The 16835-nt window shown below is 49.1% G+C and overlaps 4 protein-coding genes across 4 annotated transcripts; 1 reads left to right on the forward strand and 3 right to left on the reverse strand.

Annotated features, from left to right (window-relative positions):
- Nucleotides 1-386: 386 nt before the first annotated feature.
- Nucleotides 387-833, reverse strand: PGRI_081620 (GNAT family N-acetyltransferase; the record flags this gene model as incomplete). Its single annotated transcript, XM_040795876.1, has 1 exon — nt 387-833. The coding sequence occupies one exon, from the start codon at nt 831-833 to the stop codon at nt 387-389; it is 447 nt and encodes a 148-aa protein (XP_040651442.1).
- Nucleotides 834-3007: 2174 nt separating this feature from the next.
- On the reverse strand, nt 3008-6396 carry PGRI_081630 (ion transporter; the record flags this gene model as incomplete). The annotated part of the gene is made up of 3 exons (XM_040795877.1): nt 3008-5026; nt 5087-6084; nt 6144-6396. The coding sequence occupies 3 exons, from the start codon at nt 6394-6396 to the stop codon at nt 3008-3010; spliced, it is 3270 nt and encodes a 1089-aa protein (XP_040651443.1).
- A 1274-nt stretch (nt 6397-7670) lies between these two features.
- Nucleotides 7671-14454, forward strand: PGRI_081640 (bifunctional carbamoylphosphate synthetase/aspartate transcarbamylase; the record flags this gene model as incomplete). The annotated part of the gene is made up of 3 exons (XM_040795878.1): nt 7671-8277; nt 8350-14342; nt 14398-14454. The coding sequence occupies 3 exons, from the start codon at nt 7671-7673 to the stop codon at nt 14452-14454; spliced, it is 6657 nt and encodes a 2218-aa protein (XP_040651444.1).
- A 540-nt stretch (nt 14455-14994) lies between these two features.
- On the reverse strand, nt 14995-16107 carry PGRI_081650 (Major facilitator superfamily domain, general substrate transporter; the record flags this gene model as incomplete). The annotated part of the gene is made up of 3 exons (XM_040795879.1): nt 14995-15846; nt 15905-15964; nt 16015-16107. 3 exons carry the CDS (start codon nt 16105-16107, stop codon nt 14995-14997), a joined length of 1005 nt encoding a protein of 334 aa, XP_040651445.1.
- Between the last annotated feature and the right edge of the window lie 728 nt (nt 16108-16835).

Consider the following 16835-nt stretch of genomic DNA (forward strand, 5'->3'; position numbering starts at 1 on the left):
CAGGGATGTGAGGCCCCCACGACCACAGTGGCGGTGAGTGAGAAGGTATATGAGTGGTGGTTGGAGGGCTATGAGTGTGTTTGTAATGATGCTCTGCTGCCTAGAGATACATAGCCACATAACAATTGTCTTTTTTCTTTTTTTCATATTTAATGACAAAGATGTAAAATATCACTTTATAAGACAGAAAATAGTTGAACCGTCTAGAATGGATTTCCAAAAGAGGTCGAATGAGTCACTGGGTCCCTGATGTTGATTGCTCTGTCCCTAGCATGTACATTAATGAAGTGGATATTCTCAACACTCTTTCTTCACAGACAGACAAAGACTAAGAAATGTTTCTGTGTCTCAATTTCGGGCGTTTTTCAATACTGCCACATGTAGAACTAGGATCTGAGAACCATGCCTAGTGAATCCGGTGCTGACTCCACAAAGCCATTCTTCGAGTACAGTCTCCGTCCAGCCTCATCCGCCAGTAATGAAATGTAGGGATTGCCATCTGAAGGGGCCTTCTTGTAAATTTCCTGTACTAGGGCCTTCAAGATCACATCTCCAAGACCTTTCCTCTGGTGGTCCGGATGGACGGCCATATCGACGATATGGAAATACCAGCCGCCATCTCCAATAATCCTCCCCATGCCAATGGGTTGTGGATCGTCGTTGAAGGCGTTAAACATAATATAGCATCCAAACCAGCTTCCCGAGGGGACAGCAGCCGCCTGTGATGGTGTCTTTGGGGAAAGCTTGGCAGCGGATCGAAGGTGTAGGTATTGAGGGACTGATGGGTAGCCGATGCGAAGACTGTATCCAGTAGGAAGGATATTTGAGCCCATTTTGAAAGAAAGTCAGTATAGAGCCCGATGGAGTGAAAGAGTAGATGTTCACAGAGAACATCTTACTGTGGGGTATTATAGAGAGACTGGATTTAGACTAGCGTATGTCAGACGAGTCAACAACTTAACAGTTAACTACTATATATTCTTTATGCCTTATTTCTATACAAGCAAAAGCGTAATTCCTGCCATGATCGCAAAAAATGCCCCAAGGGAAGACAATGCGATCGTGGTCTCATTCAATGGGTGTTTAAAGGCATAAAACACCCAAGAACCAGCAAACAAGAACCACCAGACTGGAGATGCAGCCCACATAATCCGATCTATGTAGAGAATTAGTAAATTCTCTGAAAAGAGATTCTAAGATATTACCATGCTTAGCCTGCAATCCTAATTCCGGTAAAAACAATAGTAATAGAACGGTCGCTAAAGACAAGGAAGAGGCAGTGGCGACATCTGCAAATATAGTCAGCTCAAACTACGCAGGGAAAATAAGAAAATAGAAAACATACAACCACTGAGAATTGCCGATGGCCTTTTATTCATGACCTCGGATAAATCCTCTTGAACCGTACTATGAATACATAATCCGACATTGTCTCCGAAGATACGCTGGACAGTATCTCGAGAGGCGGGTGTGAGCTGTGAGAACCGGCCGATTTCCCATTTATTGGCATGTTTCTCAGCGACATCGACGGGGACATCATATTTGTTGACGAGGAGTTGGGTGATGTAGGTACGAACTTCTTCTGCGGGCGCAGAGGCCGATGGAAAGGTTGTGACACCTGTCGGTAAAGATTTCTTTTCCATTGAAATAATCATTGATGTACAACATACAGAGTAAAAAGAGACTCCGATATTCTTAATATACTATCTTCCCAGGGCTGTGCCAGGTTATTGTGGGGGCCAAACATGTTAACCACAAACAGCTACATCGGTTTCAGATGTGCGTCATTTGATTTGACGATAGTACGATCAGTTATATGTAGATGGTTTGATGTTTGTGAAGTATTGGCCTTGAGGCCTTGATAATATGTTTATTTACAATATCATCTATAGTATAAAATATACACTATCGACTGGATTATAGCTATCTCGCATTTTACTGGATACGAGCTGTATACCCTTTTTTTTTTTTAATCAGACATATATATAAACATGTAAATATTAATACAATTTCTAATATAAATCTCTAAAAGAATATATATATATATATATATATATATATGCCGTCTAAAACGGGAAGACCGAGAAGTAGGCGTACACCTCACCATGTGCTCATGTGAATGTCATCCTTTTTTTTTAACCCTATAGATATCTAGTGTAGGAATTTTGTTTTAGCAACTGAATAATTTGAACCTGCACCACAAATAACCAACATCATGGCGACCATGGCAGAAACTATTCACCAAAGTCGGAGGACGATGAAGTCAGTATTTGTCCCATGAGTAGAGATGTCCCTGTTGACAAAGCAAAAAAGATCTCGCAACATCGCCCTAGGAAGTATCTTTGGAGTCATCGGTGGTACAGTGTTGATGTTCCGCTTCCTAGCTCCTCAACGAGATAGAATTGTCTCGAATGAAGAGGTAGCCACGTACCGGGGTGGCGACTCTGCTCAAACAGCTCGATCGCCTCGGAAGTGATATCAACTCAAAGAAAGCGTGTAAGGGAAATGCTATCTGAGAAAATGAACCATACCAGAAATTTAGCAGTGAAATCATATTGAACTTCTACCATTCAATTAAGGGGTACATGGACTCCGAAAATTCATTCTTATAAATATGAGTCTGTCTAGGAGACAATCCTGGAATAGCTTCAGCAGTGACGAGATAGCTTGAAAAGGCATATAAAAAAGTGGATCTCTGAATAGCTTCATAATTACCTCATTTGGTTGAGAAGGATCCAGCAAATCAAATCACTAGAATAGTAAAAAAAAAAGCAAGGTGAACAGGAAGTTAAGGACCAGACATGTCAGAGGATGGCATGTACTCATGTATGGACTGAATATTGAACCTTGAAGCCGTTATGTACTCCGAATGAGATGGTATCTGGTATCAAAACAAAAAGCCCACGCGCCAAATCAAAAGCAGATATCCGGAAAACAAATGAACCACCCAGTCAATTTACAGAATTTTTGTTTACATGGTGTTACCCCCAAATTGCAGATACAACAGTCAGGTAGATGGCAGGGTATCATTGGGTCCATCCCCTTTGAATGGGCTTCCACCACTGCCAGCCCGGCTTCCGGGTGAATTGATACTCTTCTTCTTCGAGTCTTTCTTGTCACGCTTCTTTTTCTCACGTGTACCCCCCCGGGATTCATCGGGTCGGCTTGGACTGCGACTAGACTCGCTGCGACGGAGATCTTTGAATTCCTTTATCACCTCACGGAATCCTTCTTCGATGTTATTCATGCGAGCTAGAACCAATTTGCTAAGCATGTCTTGGGTTTGGGTTGGGGCTTCACGACGATGGACAGGTGGGGCAAACCCTAGTTGAGTCTGGAAACTAGACGGAAGGGCACCGGTGAAGCCACCCGCCACGGCCCTGTTATCGCCTAGATCAGATCCCAGATCGAAGAGAAGGGCCGATCGAGGCCGTGTCCCTGTGGGTCGACTAGAGAGGTAGATACTGTCGACTTCGGGAACAGACATATGATTTAGTCCAATCGGAGGATTTCGAGGACGAGACGTGTCTACAATGTGACGCTTCATGGTACCCTGGTCTACCGAGGTAGAGATGCCAGGGCGTGATTCTTCATCGGAGGAATCGGCATCTGGCCGTGGAGGTGTGTCCCGGCCTTCCGTCTCTTCATTCGGAGATCCACCCGGGTTGTACAGCATGGTGACCCCGGACGCATTCCGCGTATGCCTGACACGACGTGTAGGGCTGCTGCGACGCGAGATAATTCTTGCTGTAGATGGGCGAGAGCTGTAGAACTTGGGGGAGGGCTTCTCTGCACCGCCCACCGAGTTAGACGATGCCTTGTCCGTGGACCCCTGGCCCGAGTGTTTGTCATCGTTTGAGTCACCATTATGACTGGTAAGTTCATCATCGCCCTCCATATCTGTATGATGGGAGAGTTGTCGTTTCTGAGTGGGCGAGATAGAGGGTCTTGTGCGCCGAGGCCGAATGGCTGGGCTTGCAACGCAGCTTGTTCGGTCCTCAGGATTCGAAGCAACTGATCGGGTCGTTTCCGTGAAATTTCGAGGTGGGTTGGCCAACCTAGCGCGGAATGGAGGGTTAGGTCGTTTCGGGTGCATCTCATGTTGGTCCACAACCAGCGAATCTCCATCATCGGGACCATTGGCTGGCCCAGAGCCAATCTCCTGCATCCAGTCTTTGATGACGTTATTGGTGCGGCGTTCATGCACAGTACTCGGTGGCCCTCGAATTCGATCATCACTGTATGGGCGTCGAAATACCTCCTCCAACGCTCGATCCTTCTGGTACGTTGCCACAGAGGGCTCCCGCCTTAAAACCGATGCCCGGGTGCTGAAGCCACGGAATCGACTGGGCCGATGTGGGGTTTCATTCGGCGAGGTAGGTTCAATTAGATCCATTGGCTGAATGACTCGAGAACTGAGGATTGTCTTCTCATAGAGGCATATTGTGAACAGTATGGGTAAGTGGGTTATCTTTATGATGGTCCGGTTGAGCCGAATGAATTCACGGAACGGCATCAGGTATCGGAATGGTGTCACTAGCCAGGCAATGACGTTCGTCGGAGCCACATAGGAGAATAAAGCATCGGACTTGACCATCGAGATGGTGTTGACAGCGAACAAGAACTGATGTTCTTGGTTTGCGTTCTGGACAATTCTCATGAAGGAGTTGGTCAGAACCGTGATCAAGATAGTGACGACAACAAAATGACAGATGAATAGGAAGACCGTCAGGATCGTTTTCCCTAAAAAGTCATATTCATCCCACATTGCCCATGCTGTTGGCGTAAATCCCATCAGCATCTGGAACAACCCATAAGCCACCACTTTGGGGGATTTGTTATCTCCAAAGTTCAAGAAAGCGACAAAAAAGCCAGAGCAGGAAATGACAATGAGAACGAACACGGCAATCAGATCCGATGCCATTATTCGGAAAGCAATGAGTAGCTGGGAGAAGTAGCGATAATGATCCAATATGGAAAACAACCTCGGAAATAGCAAGGGGGCAGTGGCGGTGAGAACATCGAACTGCAATGAATTAGCATATATCGCAGGTTTAAGCACCTTCGTAAAGATAGTAAGATTTACCGCTTGATCGGCGATGAATTGACTTCTGGGGTAGGTCAGGAATGTCCCGTATATCCTCAAGCAATAGTATGCGAAGAGCAATAGTAGAATTCCGACGTCGAACAGATTCCAAAAGCTCATCAGATAAAGACTGAAGCCTTGCTCATTGAACCCAACAACCTCATCAAGCATGAATCCGGCACTCCAAAACCAGAATACAATCTCAAGGGATGTGACCCTGCGGCTGCGCTGTTCCAGAACAGCCAAGAACAGTCCCAAGAGTACTGCATATGATAGAGTGGAAAGAAACTGTCGATAGCGTGGCACCCTCAGCCGTGATAGTTTGAATAAAGACGCGTCCCGGGGGTTGTAGATTGTCACTGATCGCCGAAGTGTTTTATTGCTCGAGTCGATTGCAATGTTCCCATTGTGATCCATTGCCGCCCCATAATCCAGGTCTCTATCTTGGCTGTTTATAGGACGATGGAGATTGTCAGCGGCAGAGTGGAAGACAACCGTCCCCGCCCAGATCGCCTCCAATTGTTGGACCACGACAGGATGGGCCAAGAACCGCTTGGCCTGTGAGCGAATGGCAACCTCCAAGCATGAGACACGGGCAGCAACTACCCGTTTCCGCTGGGGACCCGTGACCAATACCGTGGATTGATCTTGGCCCTGAAGTGGATAGAACTCGTAGGACAGTGCATCAATCAATTCTCGGGTCGAGTATTCCCGCAATAATTTTATTGCTAACAGTTCACTAACCATTGCCCGTGTTTGATTTGCCCCGCTGTTCCCTGGACTTAGGTGTATTTCTCTCTCGAATTGCAAACAATTGGCCATTAATGCATAGAGGGTCGCTCGCGAAAAGTGGGCCGACATGATCTTCTGCAGGATTGGTTTGATCAGGAACTGGGAGACCTGCGGCGAGCGTAATTGGTCCCATGTTAGGGTAGTTTCGCAACGGGAGGCGATCAAGGGACGGATAGCGTGGGTTATGTTGTAAACAGGGAGCGCATCTAATCACTGTTGGTCAATTGTCCATGGTACACATCGTACCCTAGAGATGTTTTCGTACCCAGATGTGAGGCAGAGAACATAGGTAGTAGAGGTGTAGATTCAAATGGTTGATCGTCTTCCTCTTCTTCATCCTCCCAGTCCTGGTCCATATCCCTTTCATTGATTCCTTGAAGCTCTGGGGCATCATCGCTGCTTTCATCGGCTCGGACGCGTCGCGGGTCATGTGCGCGAAACCACGGGGAGGGAGTTGAGAATGGAAACTGCTCGGTTTGCCCTCGCTGCAGTTTTGGACGAAGCAGCGAGGTGAACATTTTGAGAAAATGTGAATCTAATTCAGCATAACCGAGGTTCCAAGGTTGATTGGAAGGTAGGGATGTTTAGAGCATTGTGGAGTCGAACGCGAACGCGAGAAAATGAAAATAGAGCAAAAGAGCAGAAGAGCAGAAGAGCAGAGTAAAAGAGTTAAAGTAAAGCAATAAATTCAAGGTTTGTCAAAGTAAAAGGTTTAAGTCCAAGCGCGATTAATTTAGTCCAAAGATCCTATACGTTGGGGGAGATCTTAAGCTCCCACTATGGTCAACCCCCCACGTCATTGTACTTTTTTCCCCCCCTGGAGGTTTAAGGCTTAATTATTTTTATACTTAACCTACTATATAGTGTGATATACTCTTTATACTCCGTACTTCGTACTCGTTATATTCTTGATATTCTTCATGTTTATAGATATTATTTAAATTTAACTATTATATCTTATATCTATTGAAAAATTTTTTTTTCACTGTCTCAACAATATGCAGAGATGTAGAGAATATACAGAATGCCCGACATGTACATATAACAGATCAGAAAAGATTCGCCACATATGTGTGACATGAAAAAAAAAGGCTAATTGTATTATACCTTTATAGAAGCAGTTTACTCCGTAACTATATAATACCTATATCAGATTTATACGGAATACCCCGTATATAAATATGTGGTACTCCGGACCACAGCAATATACGATCCCGTTATCGGCCCACTGCCCGTGCGTTGCATCATATGCAGTAAATACCTGCATGTATAAAGAGAAGGGGGATTGATAGAGTAAGTTAGTCATAGATGAATTTCAGTCATTGACAATGTATTCGATTGTAATTTATCTTGGTATTCAAAAAATATTTATAAAAATTGTATAATACAATAAGCTAATAAATTTAAAAGATCGGAAAATCTCTGCGGTGAAACCGATTGACCGAAAACAGGAAAAGTGGGGAACACTGAAAAAGCTTTTGAAAATATTTTCTGCCGAACTCGCTTTTCCTCTCTTCCTCCTCCACCAGCTGGTTGCAGCAACTCATTATCTCTTCTTTACTCTTTGTTATATCTATACTCCCTTTTTTGTCCTTTTGTTCCTTGCCCAAAATAAACCCCCAATTCGCAGATGAACTAGAGTTACCTGCTTGAACTCAGATCGTCCTCGAGAGGACTTGTTCCCTCACATCTCCAATTCCTCATGTCTCAGCCTGTCAATCTTTTGGAGCCAGTTCTGCCCACCAGTCCACATCTAGGTGGTGCAGTTGGTTACCCGGAAACTCTGCCCAACATGGCTTCTGTCAAAGGAGTGATCAAGCCAGCATGCATCCCAGTTCGGGGTGGCTCAGACCGTTTGGTTTCCCTCGAACTCGCAGATGGCACTGTTTACCAAGGTTACAACTTTGGTGCTGAGAAGAGCGTCTCGGGTGAATTGGTCTTCCAGACTGGTATGGTCGGTTATCCCGAGTCCATCACCGACCCTTCATACCGCGGCCAGATCCTGGTTGTTACTTTCCCACTCGTGGGTAACTACGGTGTTCCTTCACATGATGAGATGTGTGAGCTTCTGAAGGACTTGCCCAAGCACTTCGAGTCCAGCCAGATTCACATTGCAGCCCTGGTGGTGGCATCCTATGCCGGCGAGGACTTCTCGCACTTCTTGGCCAAGTCCTCTCTGGGCGATTGGCTCAAGTCCGAAGGCATTCCGGCCATGCACGGTGTCGACACTCGTGCTTTGACCAAGCACCTTCGTCAGACCGGTAGTATGCTGGGCCGCATGCTGCTCCAAAAGTCCGGCGCCAGCCCCGAGGTTGCTGGTACCACCGGTGCCGATTGGAAGTCATACTTCGAGGAGACTGAATGGGTGGACCCAAACACAAAGAACCTCGTCGCTGAGGGTGAGTGATCTATTAAGCTGATGCAGTGAAAAAGCAAAGGACTTGGTTTCTGACAGTTTTCTTTTCTTATAGTCTCAATTCGCGAACCCCGTCTATTCACACCTCCCGCCGATGTCGCCCTGAAACACCCTTCGGGTCGTGGAGTCCGCGTCCTGTGCTTGGATGTTGGTATGAAGTACAACCAGCTGCGTTGCTTGCTTGCCCGCGGTGTGGAGGTTTTGGTTGTGCCATGGGACTACGATTTCCCCACCCTTGCTGGAAAGGATTTCGACGGTCTGTTCGTGTCGAACGGTCCTGGTGATCCCGCGACACTGACCGTTACCACGAAGAACCTGGCCAAGATGTTCGAAGATGCCCGTACTCCCGTCTTTGGTATCTGTCTCGGTCACCAGTTGATTGCTCGCGCTGTCGGCGCCCAGACTACCAAGATGAAGTTCGGTAACCGCGGTCACAACATCCCCTGCACAAGCATGCTCTCTGGCAAGTGCCACATCACTTCTCAGAACCACGGTTATGCTGTCGATTCCAGCAGCCTCCAGAACGGATGGGAGGAGCTGTTCGTCAACGCCAATGACGGCAGTAACGAGGGTATCCGTCACACCAGCCGCCCCTTCTTCAGTGTTCAATTCCACCCCGAGAGCACACCCGGCCCCCGCGATACCGAGTATCTGTTTGATGTGTTCATCAACACCATCCAGTCTACCATTGCCTCCCCCGAGGCTCTTAACCTGCCCGTCTCTTTCCCCGGTGGCACCAAGGCGGAGAATGTCTTGGCTGCCCCCAAGGTCTCGGTCAAGAAGGTTCTGGTTCTCGGTTCCGGTGGTCTTAGCATTGGTCAGGCTGGAGAGTTCGATTACTCTGGTAGTCAAGCCATCAAGGCTTTGAAGGAAGAGGGTATCTATACCATTCTCATCAACCCCAACATTGCCACCATTCAGACCTCCAAGGGTCTGGCTGACAAGGTTTACTTCCTGCCCGTCAACGCCGATTTCGTCCGCAAGGTCATCAAGCACGAGCGTCCCGATGCCATCTACGTCACTTTCGGTGGCCAGACTGCCCTTTCGGTCGGTATCCAGCTCAAGGATGAGTTCGAGGCGCTCGGCGTCAAGGTTCTCGGTACCCCTATTGATACTATCATTACCACCGAGGATCGTGAGCTGTTCGCTCGCAGCATGGATTCCATCAACGAGAAGTGCGCTAAGTCTGCTTCTGCTTCCACTATCGAGGAGTCCCTGCGCGTTGTCGAGGACATCGGTTTCCCTGTCATTGTTCGTGCCGCCTACGCTCTTGGTGGTCTAGGTAGTGGCTTCGCAGAGAACATGGATCAGCTGAAGGATCTCTGCACCAAGGCTCTGGCCGTCAGCCCCCAGGTTCTGATTGAACGCAGTATGAAGGGCTGGAAGGAGATTGAGTACGAGGTTGTTCGTGATGCCCAGGACAACTGTATCACTGTCTGCAACATGGAGAACTTCGATCCCCTTGGTATTCACACCGGTGACTCCATTGTCGTTGCTCCTTCCCAGACCCTCTCCGACGAGGACTACAATATGCTACGAACCACCGCAGTCAACGTCATTCGTCACCTCGGCGTTGTCGGTGAATGTAACATTCAATATGCCCTTAACCCCTTCTCGAAGGAGTACTGCATTATTGAAGTCAACGCTCGTCTGTCTCGATCCTCCGCCCTAGCTTCTAAGGCTACCGGATACCCTCTTGCCTTCATCGCTGCCAAGTTGGGTCTTGGTATCCCCCTGAACGAGATTAAGAACTCGGTCACCCAGTCCACTTGCGCCTGCTTCGAACCCTCGCTTGACTACTGCGTGGTCAAGATCCCTCGTTGGGATCTGAAGAAGTTCACTCGCGTCTCTACTCAGCTTGGTTCTTCCATGAAGAGTGTCGGTGAAGTTATGAGCATTGGCCGCACCTTCGAGGAAGCTATTCAGAAGGCCATTCGCATGGTTGATTTCCACAACCTTGGTTTCAACGAGTCCGATGCTCTCATGTCCATCAAGGGCGAGCTCCAGACTCCCTCTGACCAGCGTCTGTTTGCCATTGCCAACGCCATGGCCGCCGGTTACACCGTTGATGATATCTGGAAGCTCACCAGCATTGACAAGTGGTTCCTCACCCGTCTTAAGGGCCTCAGCGACTTCGGCAAGTCCATCTCCGCCTTCAATGCCACCTCCGTGCCTATGCCTATGATCCGCCAAGCCAAGCAGCTCGGTTTCTGCGATCGCCAGCTCGCCAACTTCCTGGACTCTAACGAGCTCGCTGTGCGCCGCATGCGTGTTGAGGCTGGTATCACCCCTATTGTCAAGCAGATTGATACCGTCGCCGCCGAGTTCCCAGCCTTCACCAATTACCTCTACCTTACCTACAATGCCTCCCAGCATGATCTGTCTTTCGACGATCACGGTATTATGGTTCTGGGCTCTGGTGTCTACCGTATCGGTTCCTCGGTCGAATTCGATTGGTGTTCCGTGCGTACCATTCGCACGCTCCGCGAGCAAGGCAATAAGACTATCATGGTCAACTACAACCCGGAGACTGTTAGTACCGATTACGATGAGGCTGACCGTCTCTACTTCGAGAACATCAACCTGGAGACTGTTCTGGACATCTACCAGCTGGAGACCTCCAGCGGTGTGATCATGTCTATGGGTGGTCAGACCCCTAACAACATCGCTCTACCCCTTCACCGTCTCAATGTTAACATTTTGGGTACCTCTCCCGAGATGATTGACGGTGCCGAGAACCGTTACAAGTTCTCCCGCATGTTGGATCGTATCGAGGTTGATCAGCCCGCCTGGAAGGAACTGACTAGCATTGACGAGGCCCGCGATTTCTGTGAGAAGGTCGGCTACCCCGTGCTGGTCCGTCCCTCATACGTGCTCTCTGGTGCTGCTATGAACACTGTCTACTCCGAGCACGATCTGGCCAGCTACCTGAACCAGGCTGTCGATGTCTCTCGTGAGCACCCTGTTGTTATCACCAAGTACATTGAAAATGCCAAGGAAATCGAGATGGACGCTGTCGCCCGCAACGGTGTTATGGTTGGCCACTTCATCTCTGAGCACGTTGAAAACGCCGGTGTTCACTCTGGTGACGCTACTCTGATCTTGCCCCCCCAGGATCTGAGCCCGGAGACCGTCCGTCGCATTGAAGAGGCTACCCGGAAGATTGGTAATGCCCTGAACGTTACTGGTCCTTACAACATTCAGTTCATTGCCAAGGATAACGACATCAAGGTCATTGAGTGCAACGTTCGTGCCTCGCGGTCCTTCCCCTTCGTGTCCAAGGTCATGGGTGTCGACCTGATCGAGATGGCCACCAAGGCCATGATCGGAATTCCATTCCAGGAGTACCCCCCCGTATCGGTCCCCAAGGACTACGTCGGTGTCAAGGTTCCCCAGTTCTCGTTCTCGCGTTTGTCCGGTGCTGACCCCGTCCTCGGCGTCGAAATGGCCTCTACTGGTGAGGTCGCCTCGTTCGGCCGTGACAAGTACGAGGCCTACCTGAAGGCTCTCTTGTCCACTGGGTTCCGTCTTCCTCGCCGCAACATCCTGTTCTCGATTGGTTCCTACAAGGAGAAGCTTGAGATGCTGCCCTCTATCAAGAAGCTCCACGACCTCGATTACAACCTCTTCGCCACTGCTGGTACCGCTGATTTCCTCAAGGAGAACGGCGTGCCTGTCAAGTACCTTGAGCATCTTCCGGACCACGAGGAGGAGGACATGAAGTCTGAGTACTCTCTTACTCAGCACTTGTCCAACAACCTCATCGATCTGTACATCAACTTGCCGTCCAACAACCGCTTCCGTCGCCCGGCCAACTACATGTCCAAGGGTTACCGTACTCGTCGTATGGCTGTTGACTATCAGACTCCCCTGGTCACTAACGTCAAGAATGCCAAGATCCTGATCGAGGCTATTGCTCGCCACTTCCCTCTGAACATCATTCCTTCGGACTACCAGACCAGCCACCGCACCGTGGTCCTTCCCGGTCTGGTCAACATTGCTGCATTCGTCCCGAATCTCGTTTCCGCTGGTTCTAGCGATTTCGAAACTGTTTCTAAGGCTTCGATTGGAGCTGGTTTCAGCATGATCCGTGTGATGCCGGTCGGTGTTGACAGCTCGGTCACCGAGTCCCGGGACCTGAAGATTGTTCAGCAGAACGCTCACGGCAAGTCGCTGTGCGACTTCAACATCTCTGTTGCTGCCACCGCCACCAACTCGGATCAGATCATTCAGATGGCTGGTGAGGTTGGATCTCTCTTCGTCCCCTTCAATCACCTGTCGGGCAACATCAACAAGGTGGCCACTGTCACCAACCACTTCAGCTCTTGGCCCTCGAGCAAGCCTCTGATCACTGATGCCAAGAGCACCGATCTTGCCTCGATCCTGTTGTTGGCCAGCCTTCACAGCCGTAACATTCACGTCATGAGTGTTACCTCCAAGGAGGATATCAGCCTTATCGCTCTGAGCAAGGAGAAGGGCCTGAAGGTGACCTGCGATGTTTCGATTTACTCCCTCTTCCTCTCGCGCGAGGAATTCCCGGCTTGCAGCTCCCTGCCCACCGCCGAGGACCAGAAGGCTCTGTGGGAACACCTGAGCACCATCGATGTCTTCTCCATTGGCAGCATTCCCTTCCAGGTTGCTGGCAAGGAGGCCACCCCCGAGTCCGGTATCGCTGAGTCTATTCCTCTGCTGTTCACTGCTGTCTCGGAAGGTCGCCTGACCATTGAGGATATCACCGCTCGTCTCTGCGACAACCCCAAGAAGATCTTCGAGCTGCACGACCAGGTCGACAGCTCGCTCGAGATTGAGATCGACCGCCCCTACGTTTTCCAGAACTCCCAGGCCTGGTCTCCGTTCAACGGCAAGACCATGCGCGGCTCCGTCCAGCGTGTCGTTTTCCAGGGCAAGACCGCCTGTCTCGATGGTGAGATTACCAAGGATGCCGTCAAGGGTGCCGACATGTCCAGTCACCGAATCGTCCCCACCTCGCCCGTGCAGAAGCCCATGACCCCCATGGCCCGCCCGGAGAGTTCCCTCTCTAGACATGTTTCTATGTCTGGCACTCCTGGTCGCCGCTTCCGTGCCCTGGACAACGCTGTTCCTGCCATTGGCGAACTTGGTCCTCCCCTTTACGCCCCCTCCTCGCAGCTCTCCCCGTCGCTGGCCGATATGCTCTCCCGCTCTCCTTTCCGTGGAAAGCACATATTGTCTGTGAACCAGTTCTCCCGCGCGGACTTGCACCTGCTCTTCACTGTCGCCCAGGAGATGCGTCTTGGTGTCCAGCGCCACGGTGTCCTTGACCTCCTGAAGGGTCGTGTTCTGACCACCCTCTTCTACGAGCCCTCCACCCGCACCTCGGCTTCGTTCGACGCCGCCATGCAGCGTCTTGGTGGACGTACCATCGCTGTCGCCACTGAGCACTCTTCTACCCAGAAGGGTGAGTCTCTTCAGGACACCATCCGCACCCTCGGATGCTACAGCGATGCTGTTGTCCTGCGTCATCCCGAAGCGAGCAGCACCGAGGTTGCCGCCAAGTACTCCCAGGTTCCCGTCATCAACGGTGGCAACGGCGCCCTTGAGCACCCCACCCAGGCCTTCTTGGACTTGTTCACCATCCGCGAGGAGCTGGGCACTGTCACCGGCTTGACCATCACCTTCACTGGTGATCTCAAGTACGGCCGCCCCGTGCACTCTCTCATCAAGCTGCTCCAGTTCTACGATGTCCGCATCCAGCTTGTCGCCCCCAAGGCCCTCGCCCTTCCCGAGGATGTCCGCCAGCTGATTGTTGCTTCCGGCCAGCTGGTCCTTGAGTCTGAGGAGCTCACTCCTGAGATTGTCGCCAGCTCTGACATCCTGTACTGCACCCGTGTGCAGAAGGAGCGCTTTGCCGACCTCTCCGAGTACGAGCGTCTCAAGAACACCTTTGTCATTGACAACGCCTTGCTCAGGCACGCCAAGGAACACATGGTTGTCATGCACCCCCTCCCTCGCAACGCCGAGATCTCTGAGGAAGTTGACTTCGACCAGCGGGCTGCTTACTTCCGCCAGGTATGTTTTGAATCTCCCCTGATTTCTTTGAACAATATACTAATTTACATTACAGATGCGCTACGGCCTTTACTGCCGCATGGCTCTCCTTGCCCTTGTCTTGGCGCCATGAATATAAAACTCTTTTGCCATTATAATTATGTGGGAAAGGGGATATCCATGGATTCACGCGCGACATGTTTCTTTCCTGTTTTGAAAAGTTCTGTTTTTTTTTTGATACTCCGTAAGCAGCTTAAATCAGCTGTATAGATTAGATGAATCTCCGTTTCATTTGACGGTCCCGTTCAGTGTGTATGTCTATATTTCTTTTTATGTATATTATGTGTGATGTGTGTGTCATGTGTTATGTGTTATGTGTGTGTTTTGCGTGTTTTGCGTGTTTTGCGTGTTTTGCGTGTTTTCCATTTTGGGTCGTTTTGGGGTCATTTGGGGTCATCTTGGATTATTTTGGGTCACTTTGGGGTTATTTTGGGTTATTTTGGGTCATTTTGGGTCAATTGGGGACATTTCCGGACATTTTGGGCGATTATACTTTACTTGGCATCTTTTGGGGCTTGGGCCTGGACTGGTTTTGGGCATTTTTGGCAGTTTTGGCATTTTCATATATACTCTGAACAATCTAATTCACTAATTCATCTGAGACAACTTCTTTTCAAGTTTGGAATACCCAACGAGGATCTTTATCGCCTTGGAATTCTCCCTCGGCATCACCTACATCTCCCATCAAAGGACTTAATCCATGGATTTCTCTCAGACGCTCCTTCTCGGAATTCTCCCGTCGGAGAACCTTCCACAGGACCCCAACAACCACAATGTTGGCAACCAGATATCCCAAGGCAAACCCATGACCCAGGAAATACCGCGGGCTACTCTCGGTGCGGTATAGCTGGGTTCCAAGGACCGCACCCAAATTGCCAATTGATATCTGCATGGCGTTGGCAATGCAGCGTTTAGTCTGGCCAGATACATTATTAGCGGGCCAAGACAGCACAATGGCCACAGCTGGGTAAATGCCTGCCGCAGCGAAGATGGTTCCAACGTAAGACACTCCAGCACGGTGCTGTGAGAGCAGGAGGATATATCCGATACATCCAATAGCGGATGATCCCATGATAAATGGCGCCCGACTGCGAGTCTTCTCAGAAGCAATCGCAACTCCAATGGTCATGAAGAATGCCACCGCATACGGTGGCACGGAAAGTAGCTGGGCCTTTGCCGCTGAGTATCCGAGCTCTTTGATGATTGTTGGAAGGAAGAGAGATAACGTGTATAGTGGCAAAGACATGGTGTGGAATCCAAGTCCATACAGCCAGACCTTGGGGTCTTTGAATGCATCTACTACTGCCGACCAGGTGAATTCCTCATCCCGGGTGGCATCGCTGTCATTTTTCAGACGCAATTGGATGAACTCCCGTTCTTCCTTTGATAGAAACTCGGCTGTTGATGGGTAGTTGTACACCCAGAAATAGGCGATGATTGAAACGACAATGGTCAACAGTCCTTCCTGAATTGAATTGTGAGCATATGTTGCTGTATATCAAGATCACATAGTGGGAACGCACCAGAATGAAGATCCATCTCCAACCATTCAAGTTTCCCACACCTTTCATGTGAGAAATTGCCTAGAACTTCGTCAGTTGTGGTTATCTATCGGGTAAAAAGGAAAACCAACCCAAGCCAAAATACCACCAAAGGCACCTGCCAGCGAAGCTGCACTGAAAAACAGAGCCACGCGATAATGTTGCTCGTTACGCTTATACCACATTGACAGGTAAAACACCACACCGGGGAACAATCCACTCTCTGCAACACCTAGGAAGAATCGTGAAGATAAATAACCAGAGTAATTCTGCACCACTCCTAGGAGTGTAGCAACTACTCCCCAGACAAGAGTGAGAGTCGGAAGCCATATTCTTGGGGTGGTTTTCTTTAAGATGATCTGAACAGAGCTGGTTAGTATATACTCATTTATATTAACAGGCATTGCTCACATTACAAGGGATCTCAAAAAGAACATAGCCGATAAAGTACAGAGTCAGACCTGTAAGGTACTGGTTTCCTGCTATATTATTTGTTTCCCAATTAGCTATTGAATCGATATAGAAGCACACACAACGTACACATATTGATATCGGTGGTCATCCCTTCTAGACGGGCATTTCCCACATTACTACGATCCAAAAAGGAGAGTAAATAGAGTAATGTGAGGGGTGGCAAAAGGCGATAGTCCAATTTCCGTAATAAGGCCTTTTCGTTGATGCCTATACTTGAACTGGTATCGCTCTCGCTCGGTAGATGCTTTTCTGAAGCCATGACTGAATCAGTCTTGAATTGAGGTTATGATATATGTGAAGAGATGAGGGGGAAATAGAAGAAATATAACATATCTCGCACACCATCTATTATTCCCCATGTTCTCTAGAGATAGCGAATAATATTACAGGATTTCTATAAGGCATATAAGAAGAGAATGAGCAATATTGGGGTTGAAAT

The sequence above is a fragment of the Penicillium griseofulvum genome (assembly GCF_001561935.1).
Source record: "Penicillium griseofulvum strain PG3 chromosome Unknown contig_78, whole genome shotgun sequence".
NCBI classification, from domain to species: Eukaryota; Fungi; Ascomycota; class Eurotiomycetes; order Eurotiales; family Aspergillaceae; genus Penicillium; species Penicillium griseofulvum.